Raw genomic sequence first — 20482 nt, 5'->3', positions numbered from 1 at the left:
CGCTGGCTTGGCCACGTGTTGCGTATGCCAGTCGACCGACTTCCTCGAAGGGCTCTTTTCGCACAACCACGTGAAGGGTAGAAGAGAGCCAGAGGCGGCCAAACAATGACTTGGCAACGAAGTATAAAAGCCATTACCAGCAAACTCAGCTGCGCTGGTCATTGCCGTCTTCCTGGATGGGGACCTCGAGACGGACCATATCAATGGTTAGAGACATTGTCAGACATGGCCCAGTCGCGCCCTCAATGGCGCTGGTGAATCCAAGCTATTGCCTTCAATGTATAGCTCCTTTTCCAACCCCAACCCTCCCACACCACTTGACAGCCCATTGACAGTGCTGGATTTATACCGATTTATCTCCCATCTGCAATGCACAGCTACCTACCCCCCCCCCACAAATCATCGATGAACGAAAATGCGGCAGCTGCAACCACTGTATGACGGGTACGCGAATATTACAGCTGACAATGATGGTGATGATGATGATGGTGAATCATCCATTGGAATACCCTAAAATGGAATATAAAGGAACCAAAACCGATCGAAACTAATATGAAACTCCTCAAACCCATCGATGCAAGATTTGGGCAACTACGCCAACCGACAAGGGCCGTCAATTGACACTCAACACTGATCCAGTGTGGTAATCTGAAGAGGCCTTACTGACTGATTCTCTTTCTGCCTTAAAACCTAGCCAACTTGATGAGCTACTTCACTTGACCTGATGAGGCTTTTGTGTCGAAAGTGAAACGTCGCCCAATTAAAAACTACTGATTGTTTACCGGAGCTACTTCACTCACTTGACCGAGGCTTTTGTGTCGAAAGTGAAACGTCGCCCAATTAAAAACTACTGATTGTTTACCGAGCACTTTTGGAACGATGATTTCTCAATCGGTTCCAAACTTTTCACAAAGGATTAATCATGTAGACCAGGAGGAATAGTTGGATGAACAAAAGCTAGTCCGTGTGCCGTGATTATTCCTGATATGAAGCGATGTGGAGGAAGTGCTGTCGTCCTTTACTATGAGAGTGTAACGACAACAAGGTGTTTCCTCACGTGATAGGCATATCCATATTCGTGAAGCTCTCCACTAACTTGATATCCATGTTCATACCACCCATCGGGATGACATCGTCTGTGCTTTTTGCTCACTGGAGCAGTTGCGACAGATCTTGATGACATTAATCTTTCTCGTCTTCAGAATTGCACTTTCTAAACACTTATTCTGATAGCTCAGGCAGTGATCGTTTACTGCGTTTACCTGCACTGGCCTAATTTGGACCGAATATCGGTACAAAACAATGGACATTGTTCATTGAAATCCAGCCAAATAAAGCTCTTTGAGTCATGGAGTTTAATGCGAATCTCACGCCGTAGGACGAGTCATTACATCAAGTTCACATGTCGCTGCAAAGGGGGTATTCTTGAAAGTGGGGTGTTGGACGGTTTTGTGCGGGTCTTTATACCCTGGAAGTTTGTGGGGGTAGCGGTGACCGGCAATAAGGGAGCTGTGTAGCTCCAATAGCATGTGAGTCTGATTGCGACATCCAGGCGAATATTTGGCCCTCATCGTGTCTGTAAGCGTGTTTTGAGGGGGTATGATGGCATCTACCTATGACTAAATTCCCCAGGTTAAGGAGGGTTTCGAGAGTACGTTTGACTTGACCACAGTCAATATCCCTCTATTCCGTGCTCTAGAACTTTCAAAAAGGAGAGGAACACATTCTTAATGAACCGCCGGACTCAAAGTTTGCATCCGATACCATTTATCCATACTTCGATTTTGATTATGCTCGCAAAGCGCAACTTCTCACTCGAATCCAGTCTTAGTCTAGTTTGACAAAAAATACTTTGTTTCTCTCCACGGAAGCATGTTAGATTTTGGCCAGCAGTTCACCGAGTTGAAAACGCTAGACGACTTTAGGTCACCTTCAGGTTTTCTGTTCGGGAACTTCGTTAAGCCAAGTTGACAGTGGACGTTTAGTCTAATTAATAAGTCGAACACTTAATTTTTTCCTTTTGTACTACTGCCCTCAGTATCTTGATATCTTGTGTTCTGTCGACTTGATAGGTGAAAATATTTTTCAACGGTCTATCCGTCACGAACCTATCTTCCAAAAACCACCCTAAAACGCTAACTCAGATGGTCAATTCCTACTCCCGATATTCCGAAATCGCGCGTGATCTTAAGAGTCAGACTCAACTTGCGGGTGGTCCTTTCGTGCGAATCTTCGATGTGAACAACTACCTCTCAGTTCTGGGGGCACAGTATCGAAAGTGTGTACATACAGTGTTTAGTTAATGGTGTGGACACCCAGTCACCAGCTTCTGGGTGCTTCGTTGAGACACATGATAGGCTTTAACATATCATGAAGACCTAAGTTTAGAAATAAAGCGTCAATACACTCAAAGCAGTTCCTCATCAAAGAGGTCATACAAGACAGGGCCAAAAATCGATCTCGGGCATGTGAACCACTTTCTTATGTCTACCAGTTATTGAGTTGCCCATGTGTAACAGTATGTTCTCAAAGGCTGTCCCCTTCTGTTGTTACCAACAGCGTGTTTTGAGTCGTTGCTATGGTAGACATTGACTCCCTGCGCAAGCATCATGAAAATCCAACTGAATGGCGAATCAGGCGTGAATTTCTCCTTCAAAATAAAGAAAAGCTTGACCCAGAACGCTTGGAATGTCTTTCCCATTGTTTTATCAACGCAGAACTCTATGGAAACGGATACCCTGAAAAAATTATGCAGCAGGTATGTCATCCTTTTTACAGATCAACGTAATTTGTCCTTATAACGTAGATTAAGCAATATGGTGCTGGAATCCTAGATACCATGTTCCCTACTCGTTCGGCTAAGTCATAAGGTAAGCTTCTCATGATTCCCTGTTATCATAGATTTTGACAATATCTCCTCTTCATTCCTGCTTACTTCTTTTTGATGCCTAATCTGCATCTAGATGGCCTACGATATGCATGTTGATAATCCGTGCAATCATAATAGTTCCTCTGTATAACACCCTTTCGGTGCATGGCGGCTGGACAGCTTGACGCAAGCCCGACTGGTGAGATGATGCCAGATTGTTCGAGCGTAGACAGGAGCACTGGAAAAGGAGATTTAGGAGAAGTGGATTCGGACCAGGGACCTCCTGATACGTAGGTTTGTGCCTTAAGCCTGGCTCCTGGTGTTCCATAAAAAGATTAAAATGAAGATCGTTCAGCTGTAGCACCCTTTCGAGGCCTTAATGCCATGCCAGCGGAGTGAGGCAAGGAGCTGGGACACTGCCAGGTTGCCCAAGCTTAGACAGGATTAGTCTAATTGCTAAGGTTGGGTTCGAACCACGGACCTTCTGGTCCGTGAGCTGGCGCCTTAACCACTGAGCTTTCTTGAGCTCATCGTACCGTGGAACGAATGTTGGGTATATCAACATAGCTTGACCTTTCCGAGGAGCCTAGTCAGGGCGACCGGGCCAGAATATTGTGCGGGTTTTTGATGACGGTCTTATCCGTCTGCTAACCCAGCACCTGCTGTCGGCCATCAATTAAAGAATGTATCTTCGTGCCATTCAGATGAAAGCCACGCGGGTGCTACTTTGCGGTTCAGTGCTCACACCGTTATTTTCATCGTCGTAGTCATAACTTGCACCCTACTCATCTTCATCCTCATATAATCATATTCGTCCTCATCCTCTTTATCATAAGCTTCATCATCGTCGTTAGCAACACCCGTATGCGGTGCTCTATTTCCGTCTCACTGGTACGTTCCAGCTCCACTTATAATTGCGAGTAATTTTATACCTGGATTTGTGGGACACATTTAAGGGAGTTTTTATAGGGAAGAGCGTAGCTCACACATATTTTTGTTGGTAATCGTTCAAATCATTTGAAGTGTCTTTGTCCATTGACTACTGCTAATGTGTACCAAAAGTGTGAGAGAAACAGGAGTTTTCGATGCGCTTCAGAGCTACGGGAAAATTGTGAGCACTTAAAAGGGATTTTACACTGACTAAATCCGCTGAAACTTGAACTTTAGAGCGCAATCATCCTTCTCAAGGTGGATTTGATTAATTTACGTGAAAAATGACTGGATTGGTCAAAAAAGCTAGGAAGCACTGCCGTTTAGGTTCCTTATGTGAGTTTCCCTCTACCAGTCCATACCAGCTCTCGTTCGAAAACTTGGATATAGTGTACACAATTGTCTGTGTTGCCTTACTGGGAACCATCAGCCTCCGTCGTGAAAGCGTCGAATCCATCGTTTTCCGAATAAGAGCTGGGAATTGCTATTCGTTCATTGATATCTACTGCGGTTAGTTTACACACGAAGTATATAGCACCGCTCACCCTTCAACCGCGTAGATTTAGTCCATAACCTGGTGTAACGGATACACATTACTGTTGCTGTAAGTAGCACCGTTTATTTGAATTATAAAAGGCCATGTGTGCAGATTTATTCGAAATTATCGATGGTTGTTACTTATCCGATCCCGACTGTTCGTCAGTGCAAAGCCTAATAGTAGTGCTTAAGAGTATATATGGCTACGTAAGATCTCCTGAGCCGAATTCGTCTCTTCCCACCTAGTTCCGTGCTGTCCAAAAGTAACTGGCTCTGCACCCGTCCGGCTCGAGGGCTCGGGAACCGATCTTTCTCGAGATTTATGAGGTCTGCATTGTGCTGTTCCGGAACAAGGATGGGAAAGTTATGCGATCCTTCTAGGCGTTCCAGAATTAGCCGATTTTTCGTCGCGGGTCAAAATCCAGTCGATCATATAAATTTCAAAGCGGAACATCAGGTTTTTTAGGAGTCATCTTGGATCCCTTGACACAAAATTCAGTGCGCTTTTTTCGTCACATGCACTACACCGCAACTTTTCACAGTATAACTGCCGTGCAGCTCGAAGAGCGTACGAGGACTGGGATACTGCCAGGTTTCCCAAGCTTCCACAAGAACAATTAAAAAGTTAGGGTTGTGTTTGATCCATAGCTTCGATTAACCACTGAGCTCCCAGAATACTTGAAAATTCACGTGCACGTTTTGTACTATCTATTTCCAAACTGCGATTGGATTTCCACACACCTGAATGGGAGCTTTCCAGGTACATGATGACCATAGACGGAGATGCGATTGAAAATGATCGAGGACCAATGTTGCAAAGCTACATCTAGACAACTTAAGCAATTGCATCGTTCAATGTGCCAACTCCCATCAGAGATACCGTAGATGTGTATTTGTGAAATTTAACAGAATCGCGTCATGCATGGGTGAGCCAACAGGTGCTGAAAAACGGTGAAATACCATATATATATGAAACAGCCAGTAGTACACATCTCGGATCTAGGTCGGGTATCATGTTCACCGCATTCTTGATAGAGGCTTGCCATCCCAAGCTACGGATGACTAACCTTTAGTGTAGTTAACCTGCTTTTATACCGCCCCTCCTCATCAGTAGCACAGTGTGTGCCTTGTGCGATCTGACATCTCAGGGCCTATTGGGATTTTTATGGTTATGAATCGCCTACTTGTGTGTTTTAAGTAGCCTTATTGCGGTAATTTTCAACTTCATCCTGAGTCTTACGAGATGAAATCACTGGTTGCAACCCAAAAGGTTTTTGCTTACCATTAAATTGATATCCGGATCAGCTACATATCTGACACATCCAGTGTTGAGGTTCTCCACAAGTAGCTAAGTTGGTTTCCAATTATTTCAGTGTGATGTGCGGTAACCACATTCTTTTCTCTTGTTCCAGATCCCGCGCCTGTTTTGTTTATTTCCCTCATTTCTGTGCATGTTTTGAGAATAAAACTTGCCGAACTAAATTATTTGGTTTTGATCAGATTCTGGCTTTCGAGTGAAGTTCAATTCATCGTTCTCTTTGGCATAGTGGAGAACTCTAGCCTGCAACTCAATATCATGAGCGTCGCCAGTTTAAGATGTTTCACCGGCTGATTCGGTGTCGGGATTCAAAAATTACTTCAATTGCTGCTGCCTCACTGTGTATATCATTCAACTACCGAAATCCACTCATCTGAGGAGCTGATATTTGTTCACCGAGGACCCGATAGCTTAAAGCGCTGTGTTGATCTCCAATGTACAGAAGGCTTTTGAAATCGACCGCTTTTCTCATTATGTTGGTGTCGGATGCCCATCTCGCATGTTCATAACGGTATTATCATGGGAGTACCTAGGCCGTCTATTTTCAGTCTAGTCTCTTCTCACGGTTTAGCTGTCTATTCCAGTTTTTTTTACTTTCTCCTGCAAGTAAAACGTATTGAGTGATAATCCAAATTTCGCTGATTAACTCAGTCCTACTACTCCACCCACTCCGCCGAAACGAACCATATCGCTTAGGTGACTCCTAAAGTGAATCATGACTGAGTCAGTATTGGGTTGCGCAGGATCGAACAGCCACTTAAAAGACGATAGTACTGCGAATTAATCTCTGTACCAAGTCAAGCTCTTCCCGACCCAACACTGGTTCCCAAATAGAGGAGGTTGTTCTCCTCCTAGGGAGAGTGATGAATGCGTTGGTAGACTTATCCGATCGGTTACCGAAGGCGTTCATACCGTCTTAACAGGCAAGGACAGTAGTTTTCTTCCGTAAATGACATCTTATGAGTAACGTTTCAACAGTTCCGAGGGTCAGTCAACCATTGGTACATCTGGCTAATCTACCTCTGTGAAGCCATTCATTGACGGCGATCGGGCTTCCGTAAATTGAACTCAGTTGGAGAACCAAAACAATGTAACAAAAAATTTTCGACTTACGAACGACCTACTCCTCCAAAAACATCTGGCTGTATATCTTGTTTTTGTTCACTAGTCCTCCCCCCTCCCCGCTTATCTGGACCTAATTAATAAAGGTTTGCACGGCTTGGTCAGTTTCGGCCTAAGTATATTGTGCCGGATCACTATGAATCAATCGATCTGCGTGGCTATTAGTATTATATAGTTCAACCTCATAGAAGTTTACTCGAGCAAGTCAAATCGAGTACTTGGTCGCGTGAGTGGCTGATTAGGGTATTTCAGTGCGGCAGAAGGCATGAGGATCTGTGTACCTCATGAAGGGTTCGTTTTTACGTTCACTTCGAAGCAAAGTTGATCGCAGCAGGTGCTGTGCATTTGCATGCTTAGGTTAATTCCTGTAAAACAGAATAGTAATTCGATAATTTTATTATTTTTCAACCATCATTCACTAAACCATTAAGTGAATACCGTAAACAGTTTGTGAATTTGTAGAGTGCGTCAACCAGTGAACTCAAACGTTTTGTGGCATGTAGCTACAGGAGTATTAAAGATATTTGAAAATAGTTACCCGTGAATGTATGACGTATCTGTTGATCACTTGATTTAAATGAGTTATGGACCTTTTAGCTTTAGAAAGTGAATTGAGCACTACACAAGGCAGTGGTTTACACAGGGTGTTCTGTGGATGTACGGCAAAAGGAAATATTCCATAGGTCTTCTTGGATTATTACCAAAGTCGCCGCAATCGGGCAGGCCAAGTACTGTTTCAGTTACTCTTTTATTTCCACTGAGTGCCTGTTTATTGACGAATTGGTTCCTGGAGGTACTGTTTTTCACAAAAGCGTGGCGACTTATCCGAGCTGAGGTGTTTTGGCTTAAAAAGGTGGAGCACTTGTGTATTGGTCAAAATTTAAGTGCAGAGGGAATCATAAACGTTCTGAGGTAACCTGTATTGTTGTTGTACTCTACATGCAAGAGATGTTCCATGGTAGGCAACTTGGTGGGTTGCATGCTGGCAGTAATGACAAACTGTTGAATCTGTCATATACCTAGGTTAAATTTGATGCATCTTTGTAACACTGTAAACAGTCCAAGTGAAAATGCTGACAGTGCCCTCAAGAAGGTAGTTCCCTACGAATGCCAGCTGGTCATATGCTTGCAAAAGGGCACGTGTAGCTGCCTGAGGTAGAGCAATATTGTTAGGCTTAATCGCTCATTCTGGATGGAATTTCAGCTATCCTGTCCACAAATTCGTAACTTTAGATTTGAGCAATCTGGGAAAACATACCTTGGAAACACAGAATAGAATAGGTATGGCATATTTTGAATAATAAAAATTAAGGGGGATTAATTACATTCAGTCGTACCAGGCGGACCTGACATCGTGAAACGTCAGTCTAGATTTCATCGATTTGCGCGGTTCCTAGGCTGCAGCCATAGGTATGATGGACTTTTTTCGTGACCAAGACTAGTACGTTTCACTCGAACTTTACTTAACCGCGGATGCCAGAATCTGATCATGATTTTAAACATACTTAGAACTACAGCACACATTAATCGGATGTGTGCGTCAGGTCTCGGTACTCTTGGAACAGATGGTCTTTCTCCAAGTCCAGGAGCTTTGAGAACACTACGCCTGAAGCATGTAGGGGTCGAGGCCTATTCATGTACACAGGTGAGTGATACGGACCGAAAACACTCATAAACGGTTTACAGCTGCTTAACTAATTAACGCAGGGCTTCTGTCAGAAAACATCTGTCATATCAAAGCCGACTTGCTCAAGGACTTGCCGCTAGGTAACGATGATCGGCTTGGGGCATATCGTTTCGCGCCACCTAATCAGACTGCACCTAAGCTGTCAGCAACAGTCAGGCTCCCACACAGGGCCATTGGTCTTGAACCCGCCGCCTGATTCCCTGATGGATGAGGACAACAACGCGTTCTAGTAAAAATTGGATGAACGCTTAGGAGGAATATAGCACTGGAATCTATTTTGTCCACTTCAAGCTAGTCTGGTGAAGGGGTTCAAACGGATTTCTTACTGTCATCGATCAATTGAATATATGGTTTTCGGAGGTATCTGATACCTGGATGTTGGATGGCTGGATGTGTACTGTTTAATACATGTTGAACAGCCCGATGTTTTATGGAAAATGCGGCAATTCTGTAAGATTCCACAGTTGCATCACATTCCGGGGTGAACACTATCTATAGGAGGAAATGATAAAACTCAAGACATATCCGCATCCCCTCCACACATAAATATCAGCAAGCAGCAACATCATGTCTCACTTAAGAACGCCGACTTGTTTTTAAAAAAGTGCATTACTAGTACATTGCTGATGGAATGACTATGCGCCTTGTGATTTACACTTTTATCGAAGGCATCCGCATCGCAATTTCGTGCCGTAAATGCAGGTGTGGTAAGAATAAGAAACCAGCCACAATTGGAAAAGCTGAGAATAAACGTCGGCTTTTGCAACACCACCCGGGTTTTCTATCTTTTCACTTCATAGTGCATGCATTGAACTTTGACTGCAGATTGTGTCATCACGAGAGTGTTTGTCACGTGAAACAAATTACTGTCTGTAGTTCTTTCCATTTGGGTGGTTCAGTTCACCCAACATTCCGTTGTGACCAGCATTTTTTTCATTTAAAGTAGTAGTAATATGTCGGGCCAAACAAGAATAAAATTCTTTTCCGTCCTCAAAATGCCAATGGAGGTGTATGGACAGCAGACACGTGCTGTCATTTGCACAGTTTTATAAAGCACTTTGCGTGCAATGAGGTATGTAAATCGATTCTAGTGGCGCGAAGTTCTCGAATTGTTGAGTTTTTGTTGATGAAACCACTGGGGACTTCGTTACGTAGTTTGAGGGAAAGCGTGACAGCTATTCCTGAACCATTTAGGTAGGCAAAAATTGATGTGATGAGATGGTGGTTTCGAAAGCAGTGCTCGGTGGTGGATCGAACATCGCATTTTTGGTAGAAGTACTCGAAAGATAACAATTTATTTCGTCGGTTTTTCAACGTCAAACATTTCTAAAAAAATCCACATAGGCATATATTGTTTTGTCTGATCATCTGGTTAGAGTTTCATATAACAGCGCATGGAAACAATAATTTGGACTTTGGCAACTTATGACCTACCTGGTGTTTTGGGACTGTCGGGCGGTCAATGTCTCTTCTCCCAAAGTTAGATGCACTGCAACTTTGATGAACCTATTGAATCATACGCAGCACCTATCTTTGTAGAGCCGATAATCAGCATACTACTATTGCACTTGACGCTAGAACCTTAGTGGGAGCCGGCGGAATTATTTTTCGCGAACGAATTGGCCGTGGATATCTTTGTTCTGGATATGGAACCTGTAAACCTTGAAAACATAAAGAATAGATTCTTGTAAATGTAGAATACGCGACAGTCTCAGCGAATGCAAAAGATGGAAGGCCTTTGAGCCAAAGCGCAGTGGGCAGAGCAAAATGGTTCGCACTTATTCCTTGCTACCGTCTAATCGGAAAGTCGATTTAGCCTAGCGAAACGCTATAGAAGGAACGAAAATTGTATGTTCGGAACAAAGTTAAGGCTGTCATAGAGTGCCGTTTCATTTGTATTTGTGTAGTCAATAGCCGATCGCATTGAATTCGAGGTACGTAGATGTGTGAAAGAAAGTAGGAAGAGGAACGGGAGGTGACAAGAATGGTACCAGGTCAACAGGAGTTTAAGTGCTAGATATGTGGATGTCGTTTCGCCAAAAACGAAACAGCATTTACGTGTATTTTTGGCTTCAAATTCAAGCAACAAATCCGCACATCCTTAGAGCACAAACAAAGTCTGGCATAACGTGGTTTTAACGGCAAACTCACCCGAATCCTAGCTGCATTCCTCGTTTACGATATTCTCCAAATGAATGTGCTGGGCGAAATCCACCTCTTGTTCCAGTAACCGTTAGAGTAATCTTCAGTAAACCCTTGTATCTTGAATATCATACTATGTGAAACATGAGGCGACCTTTGTGTCACATGCACTTGAAGAATACCATAAAAAACGGTTCAGCTTTGTTTCATTTGGGTCTCTCGTTAAATCAAAATACTCGTATTTCGCGAAAGATTGTTCCCTTCAGATGACTTTGACAGGGTTTATTTCTTGAGATGAGTATAAAAAACGTTACAGGGCCAAATCGATAAAAAGTTAGCTCCTTGATCACTGATTTTGAACACGATTGTGTCATGCAGTGTACCGGGATGTCAGTAAGCTCTGGTGGAGGCAGACGTGATTAGGTTTCAATCCTTAATCATCAATAGGTTAGTGAAGTTTCCCTCGTAGTTTTCCGTTGAAATTAAATTTTGTTGATACAAATGGAATGTTCGTTTCGGCTTGCTAAGATGATAGCCTTACAGGTTTATTTTTTACCCGCATACTTATCTGAAAGGTACACTTCCGAGGAACGGAAGAATCCGTGTCAAGAGGTTGACTGTACTTTAGACTTCGCCAAGAGAACAACCGAGTCCCAGAAAGCGACGAATTGAAATTAACATGGCGCGATTGACCGGTAGACGTCGTTGAATCAATACAACAGGACCCAGAAATATTCAACATTTGAATGCCTTCTCTTAAGTAGTCAACTCTGATGGAGGAATCATAAAATAATTGCAGCAAATGTTTTCCAAGCAGGGTATGGATAAACTAGTATATAGGTCGTCGGGGGTTGCATAATGGCTGAAGTTAACAATGGACGACGTCGCCGGATCCATACATTAACACTTCATTACTTGGCTGCCTCAGGCAGAAACTGTTCACCTCTTTAAGGCATGCAAAGTTCACGGTGTTTTCAGCGACCGTCAGCGAGAGACTCAGCTTGGATTCAGATGAGTTTCCCATGAAAACCAAATTGATATACAAATGGGTCTTTGCCAAATTCAGTGCAACATACTGTTGATGGAAACTCGGAGAAGGCGTCTACCTGATGAGTCCCAAGAAGGGCAAAACCGGTTGCAGGTTCGGAAAGTTTTCAAGAAACTTGTGAAGAGTCTGACAGTTTTCAGTTACTCAGTGTTGAACAGCTGGCTGTTCGATGAGCGGATGGTAGAAGTTGTTAGACCCTGGAATTATCCCTCAGGCTATCCGAAAAACATACAAAGTGGGACTAACCAAAAATTACTTTCCCAGGCTGATTAAACGTAGGTTCTCTTCGGTGCGTCTCTACTAGACTGTTTATCTGATCTTATACATTTCCTTCGCTGAAAAGGAGACAAACTTAAAAAGCAGACTGTGCTTACTTGGATTTCAAATTATATTGAAATAGTGAGTCAGGTTTCTGGCCGCTTATTAGGGAGAAAATGGTTATACGGACACATCACTTGACAGATTCAAAGGTTCTCAAGTGATCCTCCTTTCAAGATCGAATGTGAAGGTTTTCCCCGGCAGCACAAGCGGTAAAGTTCATATTTGTGTGCTGTCTTCTATACACCAACTAACTTCCGTGTGATTTTAGCAATATTTTTTATTTAACAGAACTGTTGGACTCTCCGGTCTACTTGGTCTATATTAAGTTACGGTTCGGATCTTCGATTTTTCGCTCAGGCCCGAACATGAAAGACTCTCTGTAGTAAGCCGGTCTAAGGGAACACCTATCTTGTTGGGTATTTGGTGACGATAATAAAAAGCGACAAGGTCTGTCTAGGTCCTGGCGATGTTTTTAAACTGTAACATGTATGCAACAACTCGCTCTGGTGGGCATTCTTTAAACTGTTGCTGAATTAAACTACTGCCCGATAAGCTTCATTTCGGAGTAATACGCTTGTGTGCGACCACATTGCTGTTGGTGTTTTTGGACTTGTTTACGTAACGCAATAGAAAAAAGCTGTCCAGCAAATAGGAACGTAAATGTATATCCGTACAGCAAACTTACTAGGTATATGCTAGAACGGAGGTGAGCGTTTATCTGACGTTCATTCACCTGCTTTTTAGACAATGCTGACCTGTGGACTTTCCAAACTTAGGTCTACAGGAACTAGCATAACTTGGGAACATTTCCAGAAGTTTGTAGGTTGGCACTAGGCTAAACCCGCCAGTCAATGTATTAGAAGCTAAGTTGGACTGAACCGACAAAGCGCAATTTTTGGAGAATTTTCTGATATTTTATAAACATTCCAGTTGTAACACCCTTCCGGTGCCTAGCTGCAGCGCCACCTGAGGGGAGTACGAGGGCTGGAATACCGCCAGGCTGCCCAAACCTGGACAGGGGAAGTCGAGAGGCAGATGTTGGGTTCGACCCACGGACCTTCCGGTCAGTAAATCCGCGCTCTAAACGCTGAGCCATCTCGTCGTTGTATGGGTAGGACAAACGTGCATTGTTCCTGCATCTGAACTACTGAGAGAATATTATCAGCCTCTTCCATCACGTCAGAAGGCAGAAGCTTTCAGACGCTAATCATGCGGACCACCTGGATGGTCTGGTATTTTTTAAGGCTTGTCCACTTGTGCGAGCTAACAAATGGTGAATTTGCATGGTCACTTCGGAAATTTACTTGAAGGCGTTTGACGTAGATTCTTGTGATTTGTTTGTTCACATCAAGATCATTTGATAAAGTTTGTAGCACGTGCCATTGTTCATCTTGACCAAGGGGTTGGTAAGAATAGCCATCAGGAGCCGAATTAGGAGATAGCTTGCCACTAACAGTCTGGAAATTATAGAATTGGAATTGTAAATCTGGATATGAGGTCAGACGTGTTGACAAACCTCAGAAGAAAGGTGAAAGATACATGCGATAACAGAGCCTAAGACCATGCGATTACCCGGACTCTGGTAACACCAGAGACTAATCGGGGTGATCTAAAAGGGTTATCTTGGTTGATTAATCGCTACGAACCCTCGGAATGTCAAGGTTTTTGACACTGACATCTGAAAGGTTACTGATACAGTAGTGGAAAAGCCCTCCAGAGTCGAGGAAATCCCTAGTTGCAAACCTTTAGAGTATTTAGCAAGAGAAAACACCCATTGGGACATTACGTAAAAATAATAAGTAAATTTATTTTGAGTGTCAGAAATGGTGCATGGAAATGCACCATTAGTTTACTTACACCGGGTTAAAAAATTGAGTAGATCCAGGCAACCGAGTATGAAGTTTTGGAAGCGTCATTTCACTGCTTCACTTTGCACACATTAGTAAACCGAAACACCGAAAGTACATAGAAGTAAATTCAAAATGTTGTTTGAGTACAGAAAGTGATTGTTTAATTCACCTTTTTGAAAGGTTTTGCTGTTCCATTTACTGACCGCACGAAAACTCAGCAAAACTGATAACCCAATCACCTGACCTGAAGGTGGATGTTTTTTATCAAAAGTCCAGCAATAAACCTAGGCGTTTCTTGGTTTTCTGAAGCGGAGAGCACAAAAAGTTTAGTCTCACAGCAGATCACTCTTTCTTGTACAGCTTTTCAAGATCAATTGTTGATAAACGACGATTTATGTGTACCACTCAGTCTGAATTTAACGACAGGAGACGTACGGCTAGGTCACCTAAAGGGCAAATAAGAGGGTATGGCGGGTTACCGAGTGCGAGTACCCAAGGCCCTTGTCCAAAATGTTACTTTTCCAATACGGAACAATTGAATTGTGCTTATGCGACTATCTAGCCACCTGGTGTTCTTCGTAAGAAAAACACTTCGACATCTCGGAGAAAATCCCAAGAAAAAATGATAAACACAATCTGCTCAACAAAACACTTATCAACCCCAAAAAGTTTCGAGATGCGTCCATTGGTCCTTATGACTTGATGGAGAGATACCATACAAAGTTCGCAAATCATTACGAGGCTTGTGCCCAACCAACCCTCTCAGACCTACAGTTGCAGTCCTATCGCTGGCTGTCTGGTAGGTATTACCAACTAGACTTACCTGTCAGAGGGCTGGTCAGAGCACGGGTCGCCTTATTTCCTGTCTTGTCTCGCAGATCACTCTTTCTTGTACAGCTTTTCGTGATCAGTTGTTGATAAACGACTATTTATGTATACCACTCAGTCTGAATTTATCGACAGGAAACGTACGGCTAGGTCACCCAGAGGGCAAATAAGAGGGTATGGGGGTTACCGAGTGCTAGTTCCCAAGGCCCTTGTCCAAAATGTTACTTTTCCAATACGGAACAATTGAATTGTGCTTATGCGACTATCTAGCCACCTGGTGATCTTCGTAAGAAAAACACTTCGACATCTCGGAGAAAATCCCAAGAAAAAATGATAAACACAATCTGCTCAACAAAACACTTATCAACCCCCAAAAGTTTCGAGATGCGTCCATTGGTCCTTGTGACTTGATGGAAAGATATCATACAAAGTTCGCAAATCATTACGAGGCTTGTGCCCAACCAACCCTCTCAGACCTACAATCGCAGTCCTATCGCTGGCTATCTGGTAGGTATTACCAACTAGACTTACCTGTCAGAGAGCTGGTCAGAGCACGGGTCGCCTTATTTCCTGTCTTGTCTCCCCCATACTTCCAATCAGGAAGGCTGACGATCACAATCATGTCGTGGTCTCAGATCAACCGTCGTCGGAAAGCACTAACATCGAACGGTGGTGATGGGTCGTCGCCCTTGGTGATCTTAGTAGACAGTCGTTGATTTTATGCTAGTTCAAAGGTGCTGCTCTTTGGTATCGGTTCTTATCCCATTGCTACTGGCGGACCAGCCAAACCTGTTTTGCCTATTGTCTCATCAACCCAAAATCTGTAGTGCTGCATTTCGATCCCTCACCAGTAATCACAATCTCGCGCAATATAAACGGGCTTGCCCGTAATTATGATAAACTGTGAAATAGATGCTTTGGTTTTAGACTTAGTTATGTCTTCAAAAGATTCTACTCTTCTCATAGCAACCAACAGCCGACGGATGATGAGCTTTGCGGCTTGAACGTGAGTACATGGCTCTTAACATCTACAGGCATGCACATATAAGGCAGTGCCTGACAAGCACGTGAGTCTACTGACTGACGCGTAAGTTGTGTCACGACATACAAGCATGCCGATTAGCCAAGTGTCTCAAAACAAATGAATATACCGTAAACGAGAGATCCATTTGAGATTCATTTATGAAGACCAAATGGATAGGCATGTGGGTGAATTTATCCAATGAACAGTTGTTTAGGTCTGGACGAACTAGAAATGTTCAGTGGCGTGATAATTCTACACGCTTAACTAGTGGTCAATCACTGTTCTCTGGTGAAGTACAAAGCATTCAGACGTGCGGGTTGTTTGTGCCAAGCCAAACTGCTTGGAGAGCTGCGGCACCATGTATTTTCACAAAGTTTTGTGTGATGCGACTATCTAACACGAAAATCTCACCTTTTACGTACAAGTCTTGACTGCGCCAAAGATGGTTGATGTTACGTTTTTCATCAAACAGCAAACACATGGTCACAATTATCGATTTGGGTGATCATTTTTGTCACCGGAGACACATTGATCAGGTCGAGTTCAATACTACAGGTCAGTCTGTTAACGACACTTCTGCTGCTTCAAATTCTAATGAATCCTTTGTAGGTGATCTTATTGTATCCGTACAAAACGTTATATCTGAAGAACATATTACCTACGTGGAACCTGAAGTTTTCAATCCGAGAAGATCTGAAAGACTACGATCAAGACCACAAGTGAACTATAAAAATCCACATGCAAGATCTGAAAGATTACGATCAAGACCACAAGTGAACTATAAAAATCCACATGCCCATTCAAGGTGTGGCCGATGTGATGAACATGATTCATTGCTCTATTTATTATTCTCTTGTTTTAATATTCCAAGTGCTCTATACACACGTCAGTTTGAATGCATACGTGGTACTTGTTACGCCGTGCTGAATTCTGAATTTCTACTTCTTCTGGTTATACCGATATACGTGCTTAACTGCTACATTTCCATAACGCAGATAGTCTCCGTCCTTTACCACTGAAGCTTTGATTGCCTTCATTTAAGTTTTTACTACCTTGTGGAACTGTACTAAAGTGTATTTTACATCTTGTCAAGCCAAGCTTCCTACTAGGAGTATGGGCAAGATTAAAAGCACCATTCGTCAGCCAATGCCAAAGACGAGTTTTCTTGGCGAGACAAGACTCTTTTGAAATGAATTTAAGGCGAAATACGTGCATCTTGAAACTCAACGGAATGTTTCTTATTTGTCCACTTTAGGTTTCTATCTGTTTATATACGCAAGCTTGAGTCTTGCAGACGGCACAGTCAACAGCAATGCTCCCTGTAAATAAGTATTCTACTGGTGCCTGTGATTTGTCCTCTATCAAGGGTCAATGTTTTTACATCTCCATTCACTAATTCCAGTGACAACTAGTTTACCCATAATGTAATTTAATTTCCCATGCAGGGACTTTACATCGCTTCATAAGTGGTTTGATACCAAGTTGGCAATGCACCAATCTATGGGATCATCATATCATATGGATAGTATATGACAATACGATGATCTTGTGCTAATCTATCTAGCACAATCCTATAGAAACTAGCCAGCTCGTAATCTCCTTGGTTTCGTCATTAAATAACTGTAGAATAATAAGGGCATTTAGCACATGTTCTTAACTCACCCTGATTCACTGCGACCTTTGATAAGTAAAGATGCTTCAGTTAGCGAGACGATCCAGCAATTGACATCCGCCACGAGTTATCGCTGGTAGATATTTTTGAAATGACACTTTGGCCGTAGTGTTATTGGACAAAATTATGTAACCATCGAAATACCATTTCATCTTAGTTTATCTTATTTCGGGACTTTTAATCGTCATGATGTTATGTATTGGTTACGGAACCAACGATACTCCTAAGATGTAACTAGTTATAACATAACTAGGGACCATTCGATATCCATCTAAATTAGCTGGCTTGATGTTATGGTGAGTGATAACTTTCTGTAAGTTCACGGTTCTGTAACCACAGACTGTTGGATGTGAACGTGATGATCACAACTGAATTGGAAGTAGGTGCTTGTAAACAATAGGGTTGATCATATAGTGTTTGTGGACTTCGCTATGCTCGTGTATTAAGTATTGATATATGGTAGCTCACCCATGTGTAGCCCGCAACTCGCGCATAGCTGTCCACCAAATGTCCGTGTATCGTATTAAGAGCAACTATGTAATAGTAGATTATCACAAGTTAAATAGCTTTTCGCAGTTTTCAGGCCGCGTCTCACGCACAACATTTGGGTAACTAATCTGGAAGCGACTGTATAACAGACAACATTCAACACTGGATTGAGTGGATCATGATCACGAAGACATGGGTTTCCTACGTGATAACCATGTGTAAATCATCCGATGGCTAATTAACCAAACCAGCTTTTCAAACAACGAATGCTCAAATGCGCATCAACCATATTACAACTTCTCAAACAGTTATAAAGTCCCATTTACATTACCTCAATTAGGGCCCGGCTTCCGACGTGCTACGAACACTAGCCGTTCAGCTTAATCTGCCTAAATTCCGAAGGTTTTCCGGCGATATCTCCGCTCCCCATCGTAGCTTTATTGGATTGAGGAAACAATGAATAAACAGATGCGGCTTCTTCAACTAATCACAGACAGGGGGTGCTGTGGAGTGCCTGCAGCAGAAAGCAAAATGTCACGTTGGTTGTCTGTGAGTTCAATACTAACATATCGTTTATGTTTCTCGTAGATATACAGGGTCACCCAAGCTTTGGTATACCGTATCATTCACGTTATAGATTCATTCAACCGTGCGCTTAACAGGTCACATGCTTTACTAGCAGATAACGATAACTCGTCTAACTCCTCATGAGGGAGACATTTTTGTGCAATATTTTAACGTAATAGTTTTAATATTATTATATTTGTATATATTTATATAATACCTGCTGATTCCCCCCATGAATCAACGGTGATCAGAGTAACTTTCCCTTTTCCTGACTACTCATGGGTAATGTGACTTGGTTTCCGCCCGTTTTTCCCACTGTTTCGTTCCCACTTAGGGTCTGCTTATTCTTCAGTACCTGATGTCAGCATTTCGTTGCCCGTCCGTCACTGCTTACAAGTTCCTGTTTTCCAGCGTCCACCACGATGGAAAAGCTGACCGACCGGGTGTCGAACTCAGAGCTCCCAAACGGTAAGTGACGTCCACTGCACTGACCTGTCGACCGCAACGGTCTATTTTTTGTATCACCTATGTACCGCACCTACCAGATAGCCTTTGGCGATATTTATTTTGAAAGGACGAAACCGCGCAATCTGACCTGTCAAGTGCCGCATCGCACCGCCTACCGAAAGACAGTCCCTCACTACCCAAACGTACTGAATTCTGCGCCGTTATCTTTTTAAACGGCCAACTCACACTGTCGGACTGCCCATAAATGTATGTGTGTACATCGTTTAGTGCCTACTTGCTGTTGCCTCTAGAAATCCCTGCCGCGTCAGTGACTGTTTTCCGCCCCTATTGACTGCGTCAATATTGATTGTACGTTTGCTTAATTCATTTTGCTTACCATTCGTTTGTCTGTAGAATCAGTTCTGTCAGTCCTCAAAACGCCATCTGCTGCCCACATCTGTCTGGTCCTATTGACCACTGACTACGAACTGCGTATAATCTAATAGCCGCAATCGCCCTGTGGGATCCATAACCGTCCGGATCTTACATTATATATATATATATATATATATATACATGCTCTGTTTTCCAGCTTCGTGACGCCTTTGTCCATTACTGAGAAGGCTATTCTAAAGTATATATCCAATAACAGGTAGCAGTGGTCGTTCAAAGCACAAAATACGCTTATCTGAGATCCTAACCAGGTTGCTGAGTTTAAAGACCCACGGAAGGTGGTCAAGTTCATCCCCGGATTTCTTGATATTACCCAGGCCAGCCAAAGGGGCCAATTTGAGCACGAAAGATCAGGGCATGTGGTAACTTTTTGCAGTGTTGCGTCAACTTGCGCACTTGATTTACGCGTGAGATGATAACATGCACGCAGTGCATGCGGGTTGCTGAAAGACTTCTTGGAATGCATTCGAAAATTTTTGTGGACTTCTTCTAGCCCGTTTTTATATATTTTCCATTATTTTATTGTAATCAGTTTCTGGATCATAATTAACCCGGCTTGTTGGATAGCTCCATCCGAATGTATACGCTTTCAGGATCGTGGATTGATAAACTACTGAGAATGTCGGTTTGTGCATGCTTCGTTTGTGTAATACCTATAGATTTATTTGGAAGTTCCCCAAACGTAGGCGATTCCATAACCGGTGCAAACGCACCGGAGGAAGATATGGCATTACGTAGTCAGCAAACCCAACAAATTTCCACATGGTTTGCCAGAGCAGTTATGACAGATAGAAGGTTCACAGATCAGTTCCATCTAATGACTTTGGATGAAATCAGTACCCGCGTCAACAGGGACACCAGCACCCCGTCTTTTTAATCGTTCAGCAAAACATGCAAAGCACATGGCCAAATATTAAATAAAAGAAATTCCAGTAACAAATAAGGGAAGCTTGTGAATAAAGTGAGTTAGCTGAATAGAGAGGAGCCACGATGCAGTGGTAGTAAAAGCTAAAACAGGTGTCTCGAGAGATAAGGGGGAGAATCTGTACAAATGCTTACTAAAGAAGAGCACCACTGACAGGTCCGGCGAGGAGTCAGAACCAGTCCCAAACTGAAGCGTGGAACACTACTAACGGAATCTGCTTGGTTAGTTGCCTGCAATACTTTACTTGTATTCA

General features: G+C 42.9%; 1 protein-coding gene across 1 annotated transcript; it reads left to right on the top strand.

The window, feature by feature from the left end:
• Positions 1-415: 415 nt before the first annotated feature.
• On the top strand, positions 416-15479 carry T265_10714 (hypothetical protein; the record flags this gene model as incomplete). The annotated part of the gene is made up of 6 exons (XM_009177171.1): positions 416-488; positions 2586-2758; positions 8544-8692; positions 8759-8823; positions 12905-13041; positions 15387-15479. The coding sequence occupies 6 exons, from the start codon at positions 416-418 to the stop codon at positions 15477-15479; spliced, it is 690 nt and encodes a 229-aa protein (XP_009175435.1).
• Positions 15480-20482: the final 5003 nt, after the last annotated feature.

The sequence above is a fragment of the Opisthorchis viverrini genome (assembly GCF_000715545.1).
Source record: "Opisthorchis viverrini unplaced genomic scaffold opera_v5_404, whole genome shotgun sequence".
Lineage (NCBI taxonomy): Eukaryota > Metazoa > Platyhelminthes > Trematoda > Opisthorchiida > Opisthorchiidae > Opisthorchis > Opisthorchis viverrini.
Note: the sequence above shows the minus strand (reverse complement) of the source record. Positions and strands in the feature narration are given on the sequence as shown.